Source organism: Bos mutus, chromosome 22, assembly GCF_027580195.1.
Source record: "Bos mutus isolate GX-2022 chromosome 22, NWIPB_WYAK_1.1, whole genome shotgun sequence".
In the NCBI taxonomy this organism is placed as follows: domain Eukaryota; kingdom Metazoa; phylum Chordata; class Mammalia; order Artiodactyla; family Bovidae; genus Bos; species Bos mutus.
In genome coordinates, this window is record NC_091638.1 from 53776302 (window position 1) to 53792231 (window position 15930).

The 15930-nt window shown below is 47.7% G+C and overlaps 1 protein-coding gene across 1 annotated transcript in view; it reads right to left on the reverse strand.

Moving 5' to 3' along the window:
• Positions 1 to 15930, reverse strand: part of LIMD1 (LIM domain containing 1) — a 78323-nt gene that overhangs the window by 13405 nt on the left and 48988 nt on the right. Inside the window, exon 3 of the mRNA XM_070360413.1 lies at positions 5456 to 5523. Within this exon, the coding sequence (XP_070216514.1) occupies positions 5456 to 5523 (68 nt within the window). The remainder of the gene's footprint in view (positions 1 to 5455; positions 5524 to 15930) is intronic.

A 15930-nucleotide genomic window follows, 5' to 3' on the forward strand; every position in this document is an offset into this window, starting at 1 on the left:
CTGGTCAAAAAGCCAATGAATGCCTTGATGAAAGCATACATACTACCACAGGTAAAATAGATAGCCAATGGAAATTTGCTGTATGACTCAGGGAACTCACACTGGGGTTCTGTAACAACTTAGAGGAGTGGGAAAGGGTGGGAGGTGGGAGGGAGGTTCAAGAGAGAGGGGACATATGTACACCTATAACTAATCCATGTCGACATATGGCAGAAATCAAACCAATATTGTAAAGCAATTATCCATCAATTAAAAATAAATAATTTTTTTAAAAAGCCAATGCCTTTTACAATCAGCTTCAAAGAAACTAGATAAATATGATTTACCTTATCTTACCAAAACACACATACACACACACAGAGCTGGAATCTGGAAAGAAATGAGGAACTCACCTTAGAAAACAGACTAAATACCACACACTGGAAGATACTAGAAGCTTAGATATTGCAAATACAACTTAACAAGGGAAACTAATAGAAAGGAAGGCGGAAAAGAAAAGGGAACTTTTCTGGAGCCCTACACCACACAGCACAGGGGTTTGCTGCCCGGCACTTCCTCCTGATTCTAGGGGTAACAGTTCTTTATTTTTTAATTTAATTGTTATTTTTGGCTGTGTTGGGTCTTCCTTTCTGCGTGTGGGCTTTCTCTAGTCGCAGCAAGCGGGGGCTCCTCTCTAGTTGCGGTGCACGGGCGTCTCACTGCGGTGACTTCTCTTACTGTGAGGCATGGGCTCTAGGCACGTGGGCATCAGCAGTTGTAGCCCCTGGGCCCTAGAGCACGGGCTTGGTTGTGGTGCACGGGCTTATTCGCCCTGTGCTATGTGGGATCCTCCCAGATCAGAGAAGTGCTTTATTTTTGCTTAAGGTCCAGCCTTGCTCTGCCACCCTGTGGTCCCATGATTTCTGTGGGGTTGGCCCCCCATGCTAGGTCCTGAGGCAAGATCAGATCAGATCAGATCAGTCGCTCAGTCGTGTCCAACTCTTTTCGACCCGATGATTCGCAGCACGCCAGGCCTCCCTGTCCATCACCAACTCCCGGAGTTCACTGAGACTCATGTCCATCGAGTCAGCGATGCCATCCAGCCATCTCATCCTCTGTCGTCCCCTTCTCCTCCTGCCCCCAATCCCTCCCAGCATCAGAGTCTTTTCCAATGAGTCAACTCTTCACATGAGGTGGCCAAAGTACTGGAGTTTCAGCTTCAGCATCATTCCTTCCAAAGAAATCCCAGGGCTGATCTCCTTCAGAATGGACTGGTTGGATCTCCTGGCAGTCCAAGGGACTCTCAAGAGTCTTCCCCAACACCACAGTTCAAAAGTATCAATTCTTCGGTGCTCAGCCTTCTTCACAGTCCAACTCTCACATCCATACATGACCACAGGAAAAACCATAGCCTTGACTAGATGGACCTTTGTTGGCAAAGTAATGTCTCTGCTTTTTAATATGCTATCTAGGTTGGTCATAACTTTCCTTCCAAGGAGCAAGGGTCTTTTAATTTCATAGCTGCAGTCACCATCTGTAGTGATTTTGGAGCCCCCCAAAATAAAGTCTGACACTGTTTCCACTGTTTCCCCATCTATTTCCCATGAAGTGGTGGGACCAGATGCCATGATCTTCATTTTCTGAATGCTGAGCTTTAAGCCAACTTTTTCACTCTCCACTTTCACTTTCATCAAGAGGCCTTTGAGTTCCTCTTCACTTTCTGCCATAAGGGTGGTGTCATCTGCATAGCTGAGGTTATTGATATTTCTCCCAGCAATCTTGATTCCAGCTTGTGTTTCTTCCAGCCCAGCATTTCTCATGATGTACTCTACATATAAGTTAAATAAACAGGGTGACAATATACAGCCTTGACGAACTCCTTTTCCTATTTGGAACCAGTCTGTTGTTCCATGTCCAGTTCCAACTGTTGCTTCCTGACCTGCATATAGGTTTCTCAAGAGGCAGATCAGGTGGTCTGGTATTCCCATCTCTTTCAGAATTTTCCACAGTTTATTGTGATCCACACAGTCAAAGGCTTTGGCAGAGTCAATAAAGCAGAAATAGATGTTTTTCTGGAACTCTCTTGCTTTTTCCATGATCCAGCGGATGTTGTCAATTTGATCTCTGGTTCCTCTGCCTTTTCTAAAACCAGCTTGAACATCAGGAAGTTCACGGTTCACATATTGCTGAAGCCTGGCTTGGAGAATTTTGAGTATTACTTTACTAGCGTGTGAGATGAGTGCAACTGTGCGGTAGTTTGAGCATTCTTTGGCATTGCCTTTCTTTGGGATTGGAATGAAAACCGACCTTTTCCAGTCCTGTGGCCACTGCTGAGTTTTCCAAATTTGCTGGCATATTGAGTGCAGCACTTTCACAGCATCATCTTTCAGGATTTGGAATAGCTCAACTGGAATTCCATCACCTCCACTAGCTTTGTTCGTAGTGATGCTTTCTAAGGCTCACTTGACTTCACATTCCAGGATGTCTGGCTCTAGGTCAGTGATCACACCATCGTGATTATCTGGGTCGTGAAGATCTTTTTTGTACAGTTCTTCTGTGTATTCTTGCCATCTCTTCTTAATATCTTCTGCTTCTGTTAGGTCCATACCATTTCTGTCCTTTATCGAGCTCATCTTTGCATGAAATGTTCCTTTGGTATCTCTGATTTTCTTGAAGAGATCCCTAGTCTTTCCCATTCTGTTGTTTTCCTCTATTTCTTTGCATTGATCGCTGAAGAAGGCTTTCTTATCTCTTCTTGCTATTCTTTGGAACTCTGCATTCAGATGTTTATATCTTTGCTTTTCTCCTTTGCTTTTCATTTCTCATCTTTTCACAGCTATTTGTAAGGCCTCCCCAGACAGCCATTTTGCTTTTTTGCATTTCTTTTCTATGGGAATGGTCTTGAGCCCTGTCTCCTGTACAGTGTCACGGACCTCATTCCATAGTTCATCAGGCACTCTATCAGATCTAGGCCCTTAAATCTATTTCTCACTTCCACTGTATAATCATAAGGGATTTGATTTAGGTCATACCTGAATGGTCTCATGGTTTTCCCTATTTTCTTCAATTTAAGTCTGAATTTGGCAATAAGGAGTTCATGGTCTGAGCCACAGTCAGCTCCTGGTCTTGTTTTTGCTGACTGTATAGAGCTTCTCCATCTTTGGCTGCAAAGAATATAATCAATCTGATTTCGGTGTTGACTATCTGGTGATGTCCATGTATAGAGTCTTCTCTTGTGTTGTTGGAAGAGGGTGTTGGTTATGACCAGTGCATTTTCTTGGCAAAACTCTATTAGTCTTTGCCCTGCTTCATTCCGTATTCCAAGGCCAAATTTGCCTGTTACTCCAGGTGTTTCTTGACTTCCTACTTTTGCATTCCAGTCCCCTATAATGAAAAGGAGATCTTTTTTGGGTGTTAGTTCTAAAATGTCTTGTAGGTCTTCATAGAACCGTTCAACTTCAGCTTCTACAGCGTTACTGGTTGGGGCATAGACTTGGATTACTGTGATATTGAATGGTTTGCCTTGGAAACGAACAGAGATTATTCTGTCGTCTTTGAGATTGCATCCAAGTACTGCACTTCGGACTCTTCTGTTGACCATGATGGAGACTCCATTTCTTCTGAGGGATTCCTGCCCGCAGTAGTAGATATAATGGTCGTCTGAGTTAAATTCACCCATTTCAGTCCATTTCAGTTCGCTGATTCCTAGAATGTTGACATTCACTCTTGCCATCTCTTGTTTGATCACTTCAAATTTGCCTTGCTTCATGGACCTGACATTCCAGGTTTCCTATGCAATATTGCTCTTTACAGCATCGTATCTTGCTTCTATCACCAGTCACATCCACAGCTGGGTACTGTTTTTGCTTTGGCTCCTCAGAGCCTTGCATGCCTCCAGCACCCATCACTTTGCCCAGGCATGGGCAGATGACCCACCCAGAGCCCATGAGACTCTAGAAGCAGGACAGGCACTCAGCCCAGCAGATTTGAAGCTGGGAGACAGTCAACTCTGGTGTGGCACCACCATCTGACTATCACATACACAGCACCAGTGACTAAAGTGAACACGTGGGAGGAAACGACCTCCCGAGGGCATGCAGGAATCAGTTTCCTTGGGTTTGCTTGCCTGTTACTGGCAAACATGAGTCATCATGAGTCAACCCACACATCCATGAAGAGGCTGGTCTGGAGCCATCTCTGGGTCGCACACTGGTCATCCTACTGACCGGGCATGGCTCCTTGCCTGGAGCTGTGTTAGGGTCTAAAGATGAGAAGGTGAAACACTGTATTCCCCTCTCCCTAGGAACTTTCAGTCAAGTCAGGAAAGACTTGTAAATGGACAGGCAGTGCGCTAACCGCTGGCCAGAAAACGCCAAGGGCAGCAGCACAGAGGAGGGGGACCCACTTTGAGGCCAGGGAACATGCAGGCTGTCGGAGGATCTGGGCAAACAAACAGGGAAGGCGTTCCTGGCAGCGGACCCAGTGCAGACTCCAGCACACAGGGCGGGACGTGGGCGTGCAGAGAACCGCAAGCCCCACAGCGAGTGAGATGCAAGGCTGCGAGGGAGGCCACCCGGACCGCAGGGAGCTTCCGCGCATGCGCCGAACCCTGGCGCCGGGCCTGGGCAACGCGGCCGTGCAGCAGAGTGCGGGCCGTGGAGCCACAGGCGCCCGGGGGCGACACGGTGGCACCAGGGCCTGGCCGCGCTCTAGGAGGGGGAGGAAGGAGGCGGGGGGCAGGAGGAACCTAGGGCCCTGTTCTGAGAGTCGAGGTCCCAGGCAAGGCTGTTTTTTGGCTTCAGGTGACTCTCAAGGGAGTGGGAGGGCTGGGGGCCAACCCTGGGCCTGCCCAGTGGGCAGGGAGACCGTGAGCAGCTGGCCTCAGAGGTGCCCACAGGGCTGGAGTTCAGCTCTGGGACTCTCTGGCACATGCATGGACTTTTCTGCGAGTGGGAGAGGCAGAATGAGACAGAAGGGGGACCGGGATCCCAGAGAGAGACTTAAAAGCAGGGTGGAGGGGCTTCCCTGGTGGCTTGGTGGGGAGGACCTCCTTGCCCATGTAGGAGGTGCGGATTCCACCCCTGACCCAGGAAGACCCCACAGGCTGCAGGGCAGCGAAGCTTGGGAGCCACAGCTACTGAAGCCCGCACTCCTAGAGCTGCACTCCTCAACAAGAGAGGCCAGCGCAATGAGAAGCAGGGAGGACCCAGTGCAGCCATAAATAAATAAAATTTAAAAAAAAAAAGAGCTGGGTGAGACGGGCAAGGCACAAGAAGTCAGGCTGAGTGACCGTGAAGTCCCTGAAAAGCACAGAGCTGTGCGGCTTGTCATTTGCCTGGGAACGTGGGCCACTCGCCTGCTGCCGCTAAAGAAACGACTGGACCCCTTTCTCCAGCGGCGCGGCCTCCAGGGGGGCCTGGGGGGCGCCACGGAGTTAAACCACCTTCTGCCAGGCCTGCTTGGGTGACACACTCACCAGGAAGTCTTCCTCGCAGAACACTTTGCCGTTGACGAAATAAAAGGCTTTTCCTCTCAGCTTCCGGCCTAAGGAGAAAGCACAAAGGCAGGGTAAGAAGAAAATGTTCATAGGCACTGGAAAAGGAGACAAGAAGGGCTTGTAAAGCAGAAATAATCATGCAGAAAAACAATGCCAACCATTAGTCACAGGTTCTGGTTTCTGGAAGGTGACGTGGCCCTTGGTAACAGGCAGACTCGGGCCAGAAGACAGGGTCTCTGATATGGGTGTCGCCTGGCAGGCCGACTGGGGAATCCTCCTATACCTACTTCTGCCACCTCCTCTCTGCTGAGAAAGAGGCCACTGAGACACTGGGTGACAAGGGGGCAGTGGTGCCCGCATGTGCAGGGACCAGGCTACCGTCTCCTGTGAAGCTGGCGTTTCCCACAGGGCTGGGGACCCTCGCCTCGGAGATGGTCTCCAGGGCGTGCTGGAGACAGCCTGTCAGGAAAGTCCCATAAACTGGTCAGCTCTTATTTTCCCTACTTCCACGTCTTTTCTCATCTGAACGACAGAAAACGCACGCTGCTGAAAAGATGACGAAGTTTCCTGTTTTCTCTGCATCTCAATGGGGTGGGCGGGAGTGGGAAACATGCAAGACACCCTGACTGCTCAGATATAACTTTAGTTTCCAGAGAGCTAGGATGCTGACAAGAAGTGTACTATTTATCAACTCCTTAGATCCATTTAGAAAAAAAAAAAAAAAAAACACCTGTTCAAGGTAAGTGGGAACATCTTGGTGGGGGACCCTGAAGCAGCAACCCCAGATCTAAGAATATTTACAGGGCCACACACAAAACACACCCAAGAGACTCCATGGAAGCTTCAGAAACTGAATAATTTCTAAACACTAGTGGAATCAAGACCCTTAGACCTAGTTCACCTGAAACCAAAATCACCAGTGTCAAAAACACTAACAGTGCTGGAGACACACAGAAATCCCCCCATACACAGTGGGTGTCCTCACCTGTGACGCCCCAGAGCAGGCCAACAGTACAAGGTACCTGGGGAGAGGGTGCTGATGAGGACTCATCAGAGCTCAGAGAGGACTCTGAAAGCATCAACACAGGCGAAACACCACAAAAGGAAAAATAAACTAAAAAGCAAACCTCCAGACAGACTAAAGACCTCAGACTTTCTGTGAAACACAAAAGCCACTGTGTTAGAAATTACAGGCGACTGTCTTTGACTTTGGCGAGGTAAGGATTTCCATTCAGTGACCTTCCACTAGAAATGGGCTTCCCTAGTAGCTCAGTTGGTAAAGACTCTGCCTGCAATGCAGGAGACCTCGGTTCGATTCCTGGCGTGGGAAGATCCCCTGAAGAAGGGATAGGCTACCCATTCCAGTATTCTTGGACTTCTCTGGTCGCTCAGCTGGTAAAGAATCCACCTGCGATGTGAGAGACCTGGGTTTGATCCCTGGGTTGGGAAGATCCCCTGGAGAAAGGAACCACTATTCCACTCCAGTATTCTGGCCTGGAGAATCCCATGGACTGTATAGTCCATGGGGTCGCAGAGAGTCAGACACGACTGAGTGACTTTCACTTTCATGGTTAAGTTCCTCGGGAAGGCCCTGACCCTCTCCTGGCCTCATCAGACCCTTTGTGTGGTGTTAGCTGCTGCCAGATTCACTGTTATCTCACTGTCGCCCCAACCCTCTGATTGGTTCCTCTAGAACAGTTTAATGCTCTGAGCATGTGCTACATTCCCTGAGGATGTAACTATAATTTTAATTCAGCCTTGGGCTAAGCGGGCTTGGTAATCATCTCAGTTCAGTTCAGTTCAGTTGCTCAGTCATGTTCGACTCTTTGCGACCCCATGAACCACAGCACGCTAGGCCTCCCCGTCCATCACCAACTCCCAGAGTCCACCCAAACCCATGTCCATTGAGTTGGTGATGCCATCCAACCATCTCATCCTCTGTCGTCCCCTTCTCCTCCTGCCTTCAATCTTTCCCAGCATCAGGGTCTTTTCAAATGAGTCAGCTCTTCGCATCAGGTGGCCTAGTTTCAGCTTCAGCATCAGTCCTTCCAACGAACACCCAGGGCTGATCTCCTTTAGGATGGACTGGTTGGACCTCCTTGCAGTCCAAGGGACTCTCAAGAGTCTTCAACACCACAGTTCAAAAGCATCAATTCTTCGGCGCTCAGCTTTCTTTATAGTCCAACTCCCACATCCATACCTGACCACTGGAAAAACCATAGCCTTGACTAGACGGACCTTTGTTGGCAAAGTAATGTCTCTGCTTTTTAATATGCTGTCTAGGTTGGTCATAACTTTCCTTCTAAGGAGCTGCTGCTGCTAAGTCGCTTCAGTCGTGTCCGACTCTGTGCGACCCCATAGACCGCAGCCCACCAGGCTCTGCTGTCCCTGGGATTCTCCAGGCAAGAACACTGGAGTGGGTTGCCATTGCCTTTTCCATTGTGTGAAAGTGAAGTCACTCAGTCCCATCCAACTTGTAGCGACCCCATGGACTGCAGCCTACCAGGCTCCTCCATCCATGGGATTTTCTAGGCAAGAGTACTGGAGTGGCTTGCCATTGCCTTCTGCAGTCACCATCTACAGTGATTTTGGAGCCCAGAAAAATAAAGTCAGCCACTGTGTCCACTGTTTCCCCATCTATTTGCCATGAAGTGATGGGACTGGATGCCATGATCTTCGTTTTCTGAATGTTGAGCTTTAAGCCAACTTTTTCATTCTTTCACTTTCATCAAGAGGCTCTTTAGTTCTTCTTCACTTTCTGCCATAAGGGTGGTGTCATCTGCATATCTGAGGTTATTGATATTTCTCCTGGCAATCTTCATTCCAGATTGTGCTTCCTCCAGCCCAGCGTTTCTCATGATGTACTCTCCATAGAAGTTAAATAAGCATGGTGACAATTTACAGCCTTGATGTACTCCTTTTCCTATTTGGAACCAGTCTGTTGTTCCATGCTCAGTTCTAACTGTTGCTTCCTGACCTGCGTACAGATTTCTCAAGAGGCAGATCAGGTGATCTGGTATTCCCATCTCTTTCAGAATTTTCCACAGTTTATTGTGATCCACACAGTCAAAGTCTTTGGCATAGTCAATAAAGCAGAAATAGATGTTTTTTCTGGAACTCTCTTGCTTTTTCGCTGATCCAGCAGATGTTGGCAATTTGATCTCTGGTTCTTCTGCCTTTTCTAAAACCAGCTTGAACATCTGGAAGTTCACGGTTCACATATTGCTGAAGCCTGGCTTGGAGAATTTTGAGCATTACTTTACTAGTGTGTGAGATGAGTGCAACTGTGCGGTAGTTTGAGCATTCTTTGATATTACCTTTATTTGGGATTCGAATGAAAACTGACCTTTTCCAGTTCTGTGGTAATCATCTAACCGAGGGAAATAAATTGAATAGAAGGAAAGCAAGTCAGGGATGAGAAGATGGCTACAACATAGCATTAGTATCTAAAACGCATAAAGAACATCAATAATCCTGAGAAAAAGACAACTGTGTGTGTTTGTATACCTAGATCAGATAAACATGCACACTTACATGACTGCAAAAATCAGTGTATGCTCATACGTACATGTAAACCGAATGTCAATAGTCACCTGTGAGTAAAGGAAATGGTGATTTTTATTAGTTTTTTTCCCCCCTGCAATCACTACATATATTACTTTTATTGCCTGAACAACAAACTTTAGTGGAGTGAGAGTGTGAAGGGCAATGGAGCGTATGTTAGAATCTTTAGCTCTCCAAACTTTCCTTCTGTCCTGCCCTCAGAGTTGTTCTAGGAGGTTCTCATTATAGAACCTTCACAAGCAAACTAGACTAGTTTCCCAACTAAACTAGACTAAAAAGAATGAGTACCTACAGCTCAATGATTTCAGGGTCCCTATAACAGAATCCTCTGACATCCATAGAAGTTTAATTTAACAATGTTACTGACTTACAATTCTCTCCCTCCATAAAAAGATTCCAGAGGACCCAGAGTTTCAGAAAGGAAAGTGAGAACTAACAAGAGTGTCTTTTCCACCTTGTGCCCCGACCAGGCTCAGGGTGACACTAATGGGCTGCTTCCCTACAGCCAAGCCAACAAGGACACAAAGAGCCCACCGTTAAAAGGAGCTGCCCAGACATGCAGGAAAACAGTCCCCCCGCCACACACACCGTCTGGCTGCAAGTCTGTGGCGTGCCCCTTGCTCTGCTCTGGGGTGTCCCAACCAGGATGAACCAGTGCGGATGAGAGCCAAGGAAGCAAGGCTGCAGCTGCTAAGGTGGTCACTAGAGGGAGCCAGGAGGCTGCCTGGAAACGCACAGGACTTGCCAGAGAGAGAGAAAGCTTCTGAGCCAAGGTGTGGAGAACACCCAGCTCTTCTCTTGGGATGGGATCAGGGACATTCTAAGGAATCTCGGCAGGAATTAGCTTTTTGATTTAACAGACGGTAGATCACCTCTCTTCCAAAAATCACAGAGGAAAAGGGTCACACACGCCGAACTCAAACCCTGTAGCAGTCTAAGAAAGATAAATGAGAGCTTTTTCACATATGATAACAAAGATTTTTTTAAACAATCACATTTGTTTGTGATGGCCATCAGTGCATATTTCTGTAAGCTACAGAGAAGAGTGTAAAATGATAAGCTCACCCTGGAGAGGAAACTCTTAAATTATTTATCTCTGACTCAGAGGGGCTGTCTGGGACTTAGCTTAGGGAATGAATCAGAAATATGAATAAATGTTTACTTGGATCCAAACTGGCAGCCTTAGAGGAAATGATCACATAAAGCAGAGTACATGTAAATGTAACATGTAGCCATTTAAAACACCCTTCAAATAAGTGTTTCAGTGGTATGAGAAAATGCTTTACTATAGGAGGGTACTCAAATTATGTTAGTAAGGGACAAACGCAAGCTAGATACCTGCACCTACATTTACAGCACAATTCCTACACCCACACACACACCACTGATGTTCAAAATGGAAGGCTGCATACTAAAACTAATCGCTTTTAGCACTGGTCGATAGTACTACAGGAAAATTTCACTTTCCATTTTATATTTTTCTTTCAAAAATGTATCTAATGTTATATAGCACTGACAGGCTTATTCAAGGGAAATTTCACTTACCACTTTATACTTTTCAATATTTACAACATTTTTCTATTATTAAATACAGTTCAGTTCAGTCACTCAGTCGTGTCCGACTCTTTGCAACCCCATGAGTCACAGCACACCAGACCTCCCTGTCCATCACCAACTGCCGGAGTTCACCCAAACTCATGTCCATCGAGTCGGTGATACCATCCAGCCATCTCATCCTCTGTCATCCCCTTCTCCTCCTGCCCCCAATCCCTCCCAGCATCAGGGTCTTTTCCAATGAGTCAACTCTTCGCATGAGGTGGCCAAAGTATTGGAGTTTCAGCTTTAGCATCATTGCTTCCAAAGAAATCCCAGGTCTGATCTCCTTCAGAATGGACTGGTTGGATCTCCTTGCAGTCCAAGGGACTGAAGAGTCTTCTCCAACACCACAGTTCAAAAGCATCAATTCTTCGGCACTCAGCTTTCTTCACAGTCCAACTCTCACATCCATACATGACCACTGGAAAAACCATAACCTTGACTAGACGGACCTTTGTTGGCAAAGTAATGTCTCTGGTTTTGAATATGCCATCTAGGTTGGTCATAACTTTCCTTCCAAGGAGTAAGCGCGTCTTTTAATGTCATGGCTGCAATCACCATCTACAGTGATTTTGGAGCCCCCAAAATTAAATACAGTAGAAGATGGTATAAGAGAAATTTCACCTTCTGCTTCACACATTTTAAATTTTTCTAGAATCATGTATTCATAATCTGAGAAACAATACTTTCTTCTTTAACTTTCAAATAAAACTCATGTAACAATGTGAAAAGGAAAAAAAAAGTAAGATTCAGTTATGTAATGAAGAAATTTAAAGAAAAAAGACTGGAAAGGAAATCTGTGCAAGAATGACAGGGTCTCTGGGTAGACGTACATGGTATCTGAATGACTGTGGGGGGTGAGGCAGGAATTCACTAGTTGTTTGCTTCTTTATACTCTCCTAAACTTCCCCAAACTTAATAGTGAGCAGGTGTCAATTTGATGATCATTCTAAAAAGTGCCCAACTGGCCAGACAAATCCTCTCCCTGCCAGGTCCCAGAGCTGAGGAGTCCCATGTCCAGACCCCAGAGGCAGGGGCAGCAGACAAAAGTTGCATCTCTATTTCCTTTATTACCAAAAAAATATAAATAAACAAGGACTTCCCCCACAGACCCAAGAAGGTGGGGCCTTTCTCTGCTCTGAAGGACTCAAACTCTGGTTTTCACGAAAGTTTTAAACGATCCACCCCACCCCCACCCCGAGTTTAGAAACCGACTTCCACACCCATAGTTTGCATTTTCTCAAAGTGAGAGAAGGAAACGAACATCTGTTGATGGCCTCCTGTTGTTTCAAGTGCCGTATTTAGAAGTTTCATACACTAAAAAATAGTTTTTAAAGTGTCTGAATACACTGCCACACGTTACTACATCGTTAGTCCCCCTTCTGTTCCCACCTTCTACGTTCCTTTCACAGAGACATTTCACAAACCACTCCCTGTCTCCTACTCTAGGATGCATTCAGCGGGAAAGAATTCACCAAAGAATTAGGCAGAAATAGGACCCGTCACGTGTCAACATCACGGAGCAGTGTGGGAATGCAGGGACCGGGGATCACTGGACATGACGGCCAGTGATCTGTGGTCAGCAGTCTGGGCTTCCTCTTCTCTTTCATAAAGACGCCATGTGGTGTCTCCTCACTCCGTCCTGTCTGACTCTTTGAGACCCCATGGACTGCAGCCCACCAGGCTCCTCTGTCCGGGGGATTTCCCAGGAAAGAATACTGGAGTGGGTTGCCACTTCCTTCTCCAGGGGATCTTCCCAAGCCAGGGATCAAACCCACATCTCCTGCATTGGCAGGCGGATTCTTTGCCACTGAGCCACCAGGAAAGCCCTAAAGACACCATGGAAAGTGAATGTTAGTTGCTCAGTTACGTCCAACCCTTTGAGACCCATGGACTGTAGGCTGCCAGGTTCCTCTGTCAATGGAATTCTCCAGGCAAGAATACTGGAGTGGGTAGCCATTTCCTTCTCCAGGGGATCTTCCTGACCCAGGGACTGAACCCAGGTCTCCTGCATTGCAGGTGGATTCTTAGGTCAAACAATATCATCTCCACCTCATACATTAGGAAGGCTCAGCGAGGCTCGCCCAGGTAATGAACGGGCAGGTTGGAAGCCAGGCTGTCTGACGCTGATGTGTGTGCTTGTTCCATTGTGCCATAAGCCCACCTGCACGGTTTAACATCTGCTGAGTGCACACCGCCATGTGGAATCCAGTCTCTCTCTCCCTACTAGGGAATGGAGAGGGCGTTTTCATTTTTTAAAGTGCCTTCTATGTACTGGGCACTTTACCTACCCTGTATCCCTTTAACTGTCTTGACAATTCTGTAAAAATCCCTTGTGATGGCATCCATGTGGGATATCACTCGACTGGTGACGACCCCCATCTTCTACCCTAGACACACGGAAGGAAGGTAAGGCCATGCAGAAAACAGCAAGCAAACTCCTCTTGAAAAGCAGAGAGGCAGAAAGAAGGTATTCTCCAGGCTGAATCACTCTAGATCTAGCCAATGAAACAGACACTGATGAACTGGGAAATTCCTGGAATCACAGCCACTGTCCTGAAAGTTCCAGGCAAGGGCAGGACCCCGAGCCATCCGCACTGACAAATAAGCTAGAGCAGCCGAGCACCGCCAGGTGGCGCCAGACCACAGCCACGACGCGACAGGCAGGAACCACACAGTGGGGCTGAGAACTCCGGGCTGGTGGGCATTGGAGGTTGGCTGGGGTCATCTCATTAAACCCGGCAATAATGTGACCCCAGAGCAGTTTAACTCCGCATACGGCATTGTATGCAGTTTCACTGAGTCTTCATGTTGCAGATGAGGAAACAAAAGCTAAAGGGTCCAGCACGTTTGGCTGTCTGGCCAAAGCCAAGTACAAGAACTGGGCTTTGAACCCAGGCCTCACAAGAAACCCACTCCAGGGTCCTCGCCCGGGAAACCCACGGCCAGAGGAGCCTGGTGGGCTACAGTCCGCAGGGTCGCAAAGAGTCGGACACGACTGAGCAACTGAACAACTCACTGGTGCCAGGTCAACTCTTCCCATCGCACTGTATCCCTTTGCCCTGGGACGGGAGAAGGTGGATTTCTTGACCTTCCCAATGATACTTCTTCCCCATGTGACTCCCCTGAGTGCTGGTGACAAGCCACAGTCCTCACACTGCCGACGGTGGCACGTATTTGGAGCCAGCGGAGCCGTGCCAGAGCTCACACAGACCGGAAGATAAAGCAGAACGGCCAAGGCGTGAACACGAGAAAACAGGCCTGCGGTTCTCAGACTTCAGCGTGCTTCAGAACCACCCGGCAGCTGTGCTAACACACAAGGCTTCTACGGCCCCGCCTCAGAGATTCTGACTCAGTAGGTCCGGGAAGGGCCTGAGGATCCGCCTGTCGGACGACTTCTCAGGTGCTGCTGACCATGCTGGTCCAGGGACCGCACTTGGAGAACCACTGAGTCGGGCTGCGCCTCGGGCCCGTCTCTGAACTAGCAGCTCCACTGGAAGAGAGTCATCCAGGTCCACCAAAACTGCTGAGCCTGGCCGGGGCTCCCCTGGCGGGCCAGGGGTTGAGAATCCACTGCCAGTGCGGGGCATGTGAATTCCATCTCTGATCCGGAAACTAAGATCTCACACGTCACGGTGCAACTAAACCCACGCGCCACAACCACTGAGCCCGCGTGCCCTAGAGCCTGTGCCCCGCAGCAAAAGAAGGCACCGGAGCAAGAAGCCTGCAAGCTACAGCTAGAGAGTAGCCACCGAGTATCAAGTATCACAACTAGGGGAGGTCCGAGCAGCAACGAAGAGCCTGTGCGCTGCTGGTGAGACCCAGTGCAGCAAAAACTAAAGACCCAGACCATTCCTATAACAATTAGCATCAAATACAAAGCTGTTGAGAAGGAAGAAGGTGTGTCGGGTTACATCTTCGCAACTCTAGTTTCAGAATCATCCTGCTTCAAGCAGAGGAAGTCCCTGAAACGGGAAACAGCTGGTGATATGCACACGAAAAATATTCCAAATAAAGAGTTTTTCCAGAGCTATGGAATATAGTAGTCAAAGTCGCTCTTTATTTTCCGATCACAACAATAGCTCATAAAATATTGACTAATAAATGCACAGACTCATCAAGAATCCACTCCAAAAAGCCACTTCCCATAGATGCAGTGAATGAATATTTTATATAGGTCTACGGGGGCACCTCCAGATGAAAAGAGAAAAATGTGGATAAAGTCAGTGTAGCTTAGTGAGGGAAAGAACAGCTGAGGACGACACTAGAGAGGTCGGCCACTTAGTGTGACAAATAAAACTAAACTGGCAACACTCACCATTCTTCCTGATTTCTAGAAATAGAAACAGCTCAACTACTCTGGAAAAGTAATTGGCCCTTAGCAGTAAGACCTTACCGCAAATGTGTTTCCAAAGTATCTCCCTGAAAAGTAACAATGCAAAGTTTTCCCGACAATGAAGATACTTCCTGAGAGAAGTAAAAACCAGCAATCCTTCAGATACGTTTTTATTGTACTGTTCCAGCTGGTAACTTCTCCCCGTGCCATCCGCAGTGGCTACCAGCCCATATGTGGCCATTGATACGTAATTCTGTATTATTCAAAATAACATTAAAAATTCAGTTCAAGGGCTTCCCTGGTGACTCAGCAGTAAAGAATCCTCCTGCCAATGCTGGGGACGTGGGTTCGATCCCTGATGCGGGAAGATCCCACGTGCCGCAGGGCAGCTAAGCCCGTGTGCCACCACGACTGAAGCCTGTGCACCCTGGAGCCCGTGCTCCACAAGAGAAGCCACTGCAATGAAAAACCCGTGCACCCCGCTCAATGCAACTAGAGAAAAGCCCATGCAACAGTGAAGACCCAGAACAGTGAAATTCTTTTTTAAAATTCAGTTCAGGAGGAGGAAATGGCAACCCACTCCAATATTTTTGCCTGGGAAATCCCATCGACAGGGGAGCTTGGCAGGCTATAGTCCATGGGGTCGCGAAAGAGTTGGACAGACTCAGCGACCAAACGAGAACAATGTTTCAATGCATAATAAAATAAAAACGTCTGCTCAAAAAAAAAAAAGAAGAGTTCAAGCTTCCTCAAGCAGGGTCTGGGGAAGGAGGGGCAGGCGTCACATCAGGCTTCGAGGGTGGACAAGGAAGACAAGGCGTTCAAGCACAAACAGGAGGAGAAGCAGAAGAAACTCGAGGAGCTAAAAGCAAAGGGCAAAGGCCTCGGGGAAAGGCCCCCCGGCCACCTGTGGAATTAAGAAATCCGGCAGAAAGGAAGCTATTCCTTGTGCCGGGGC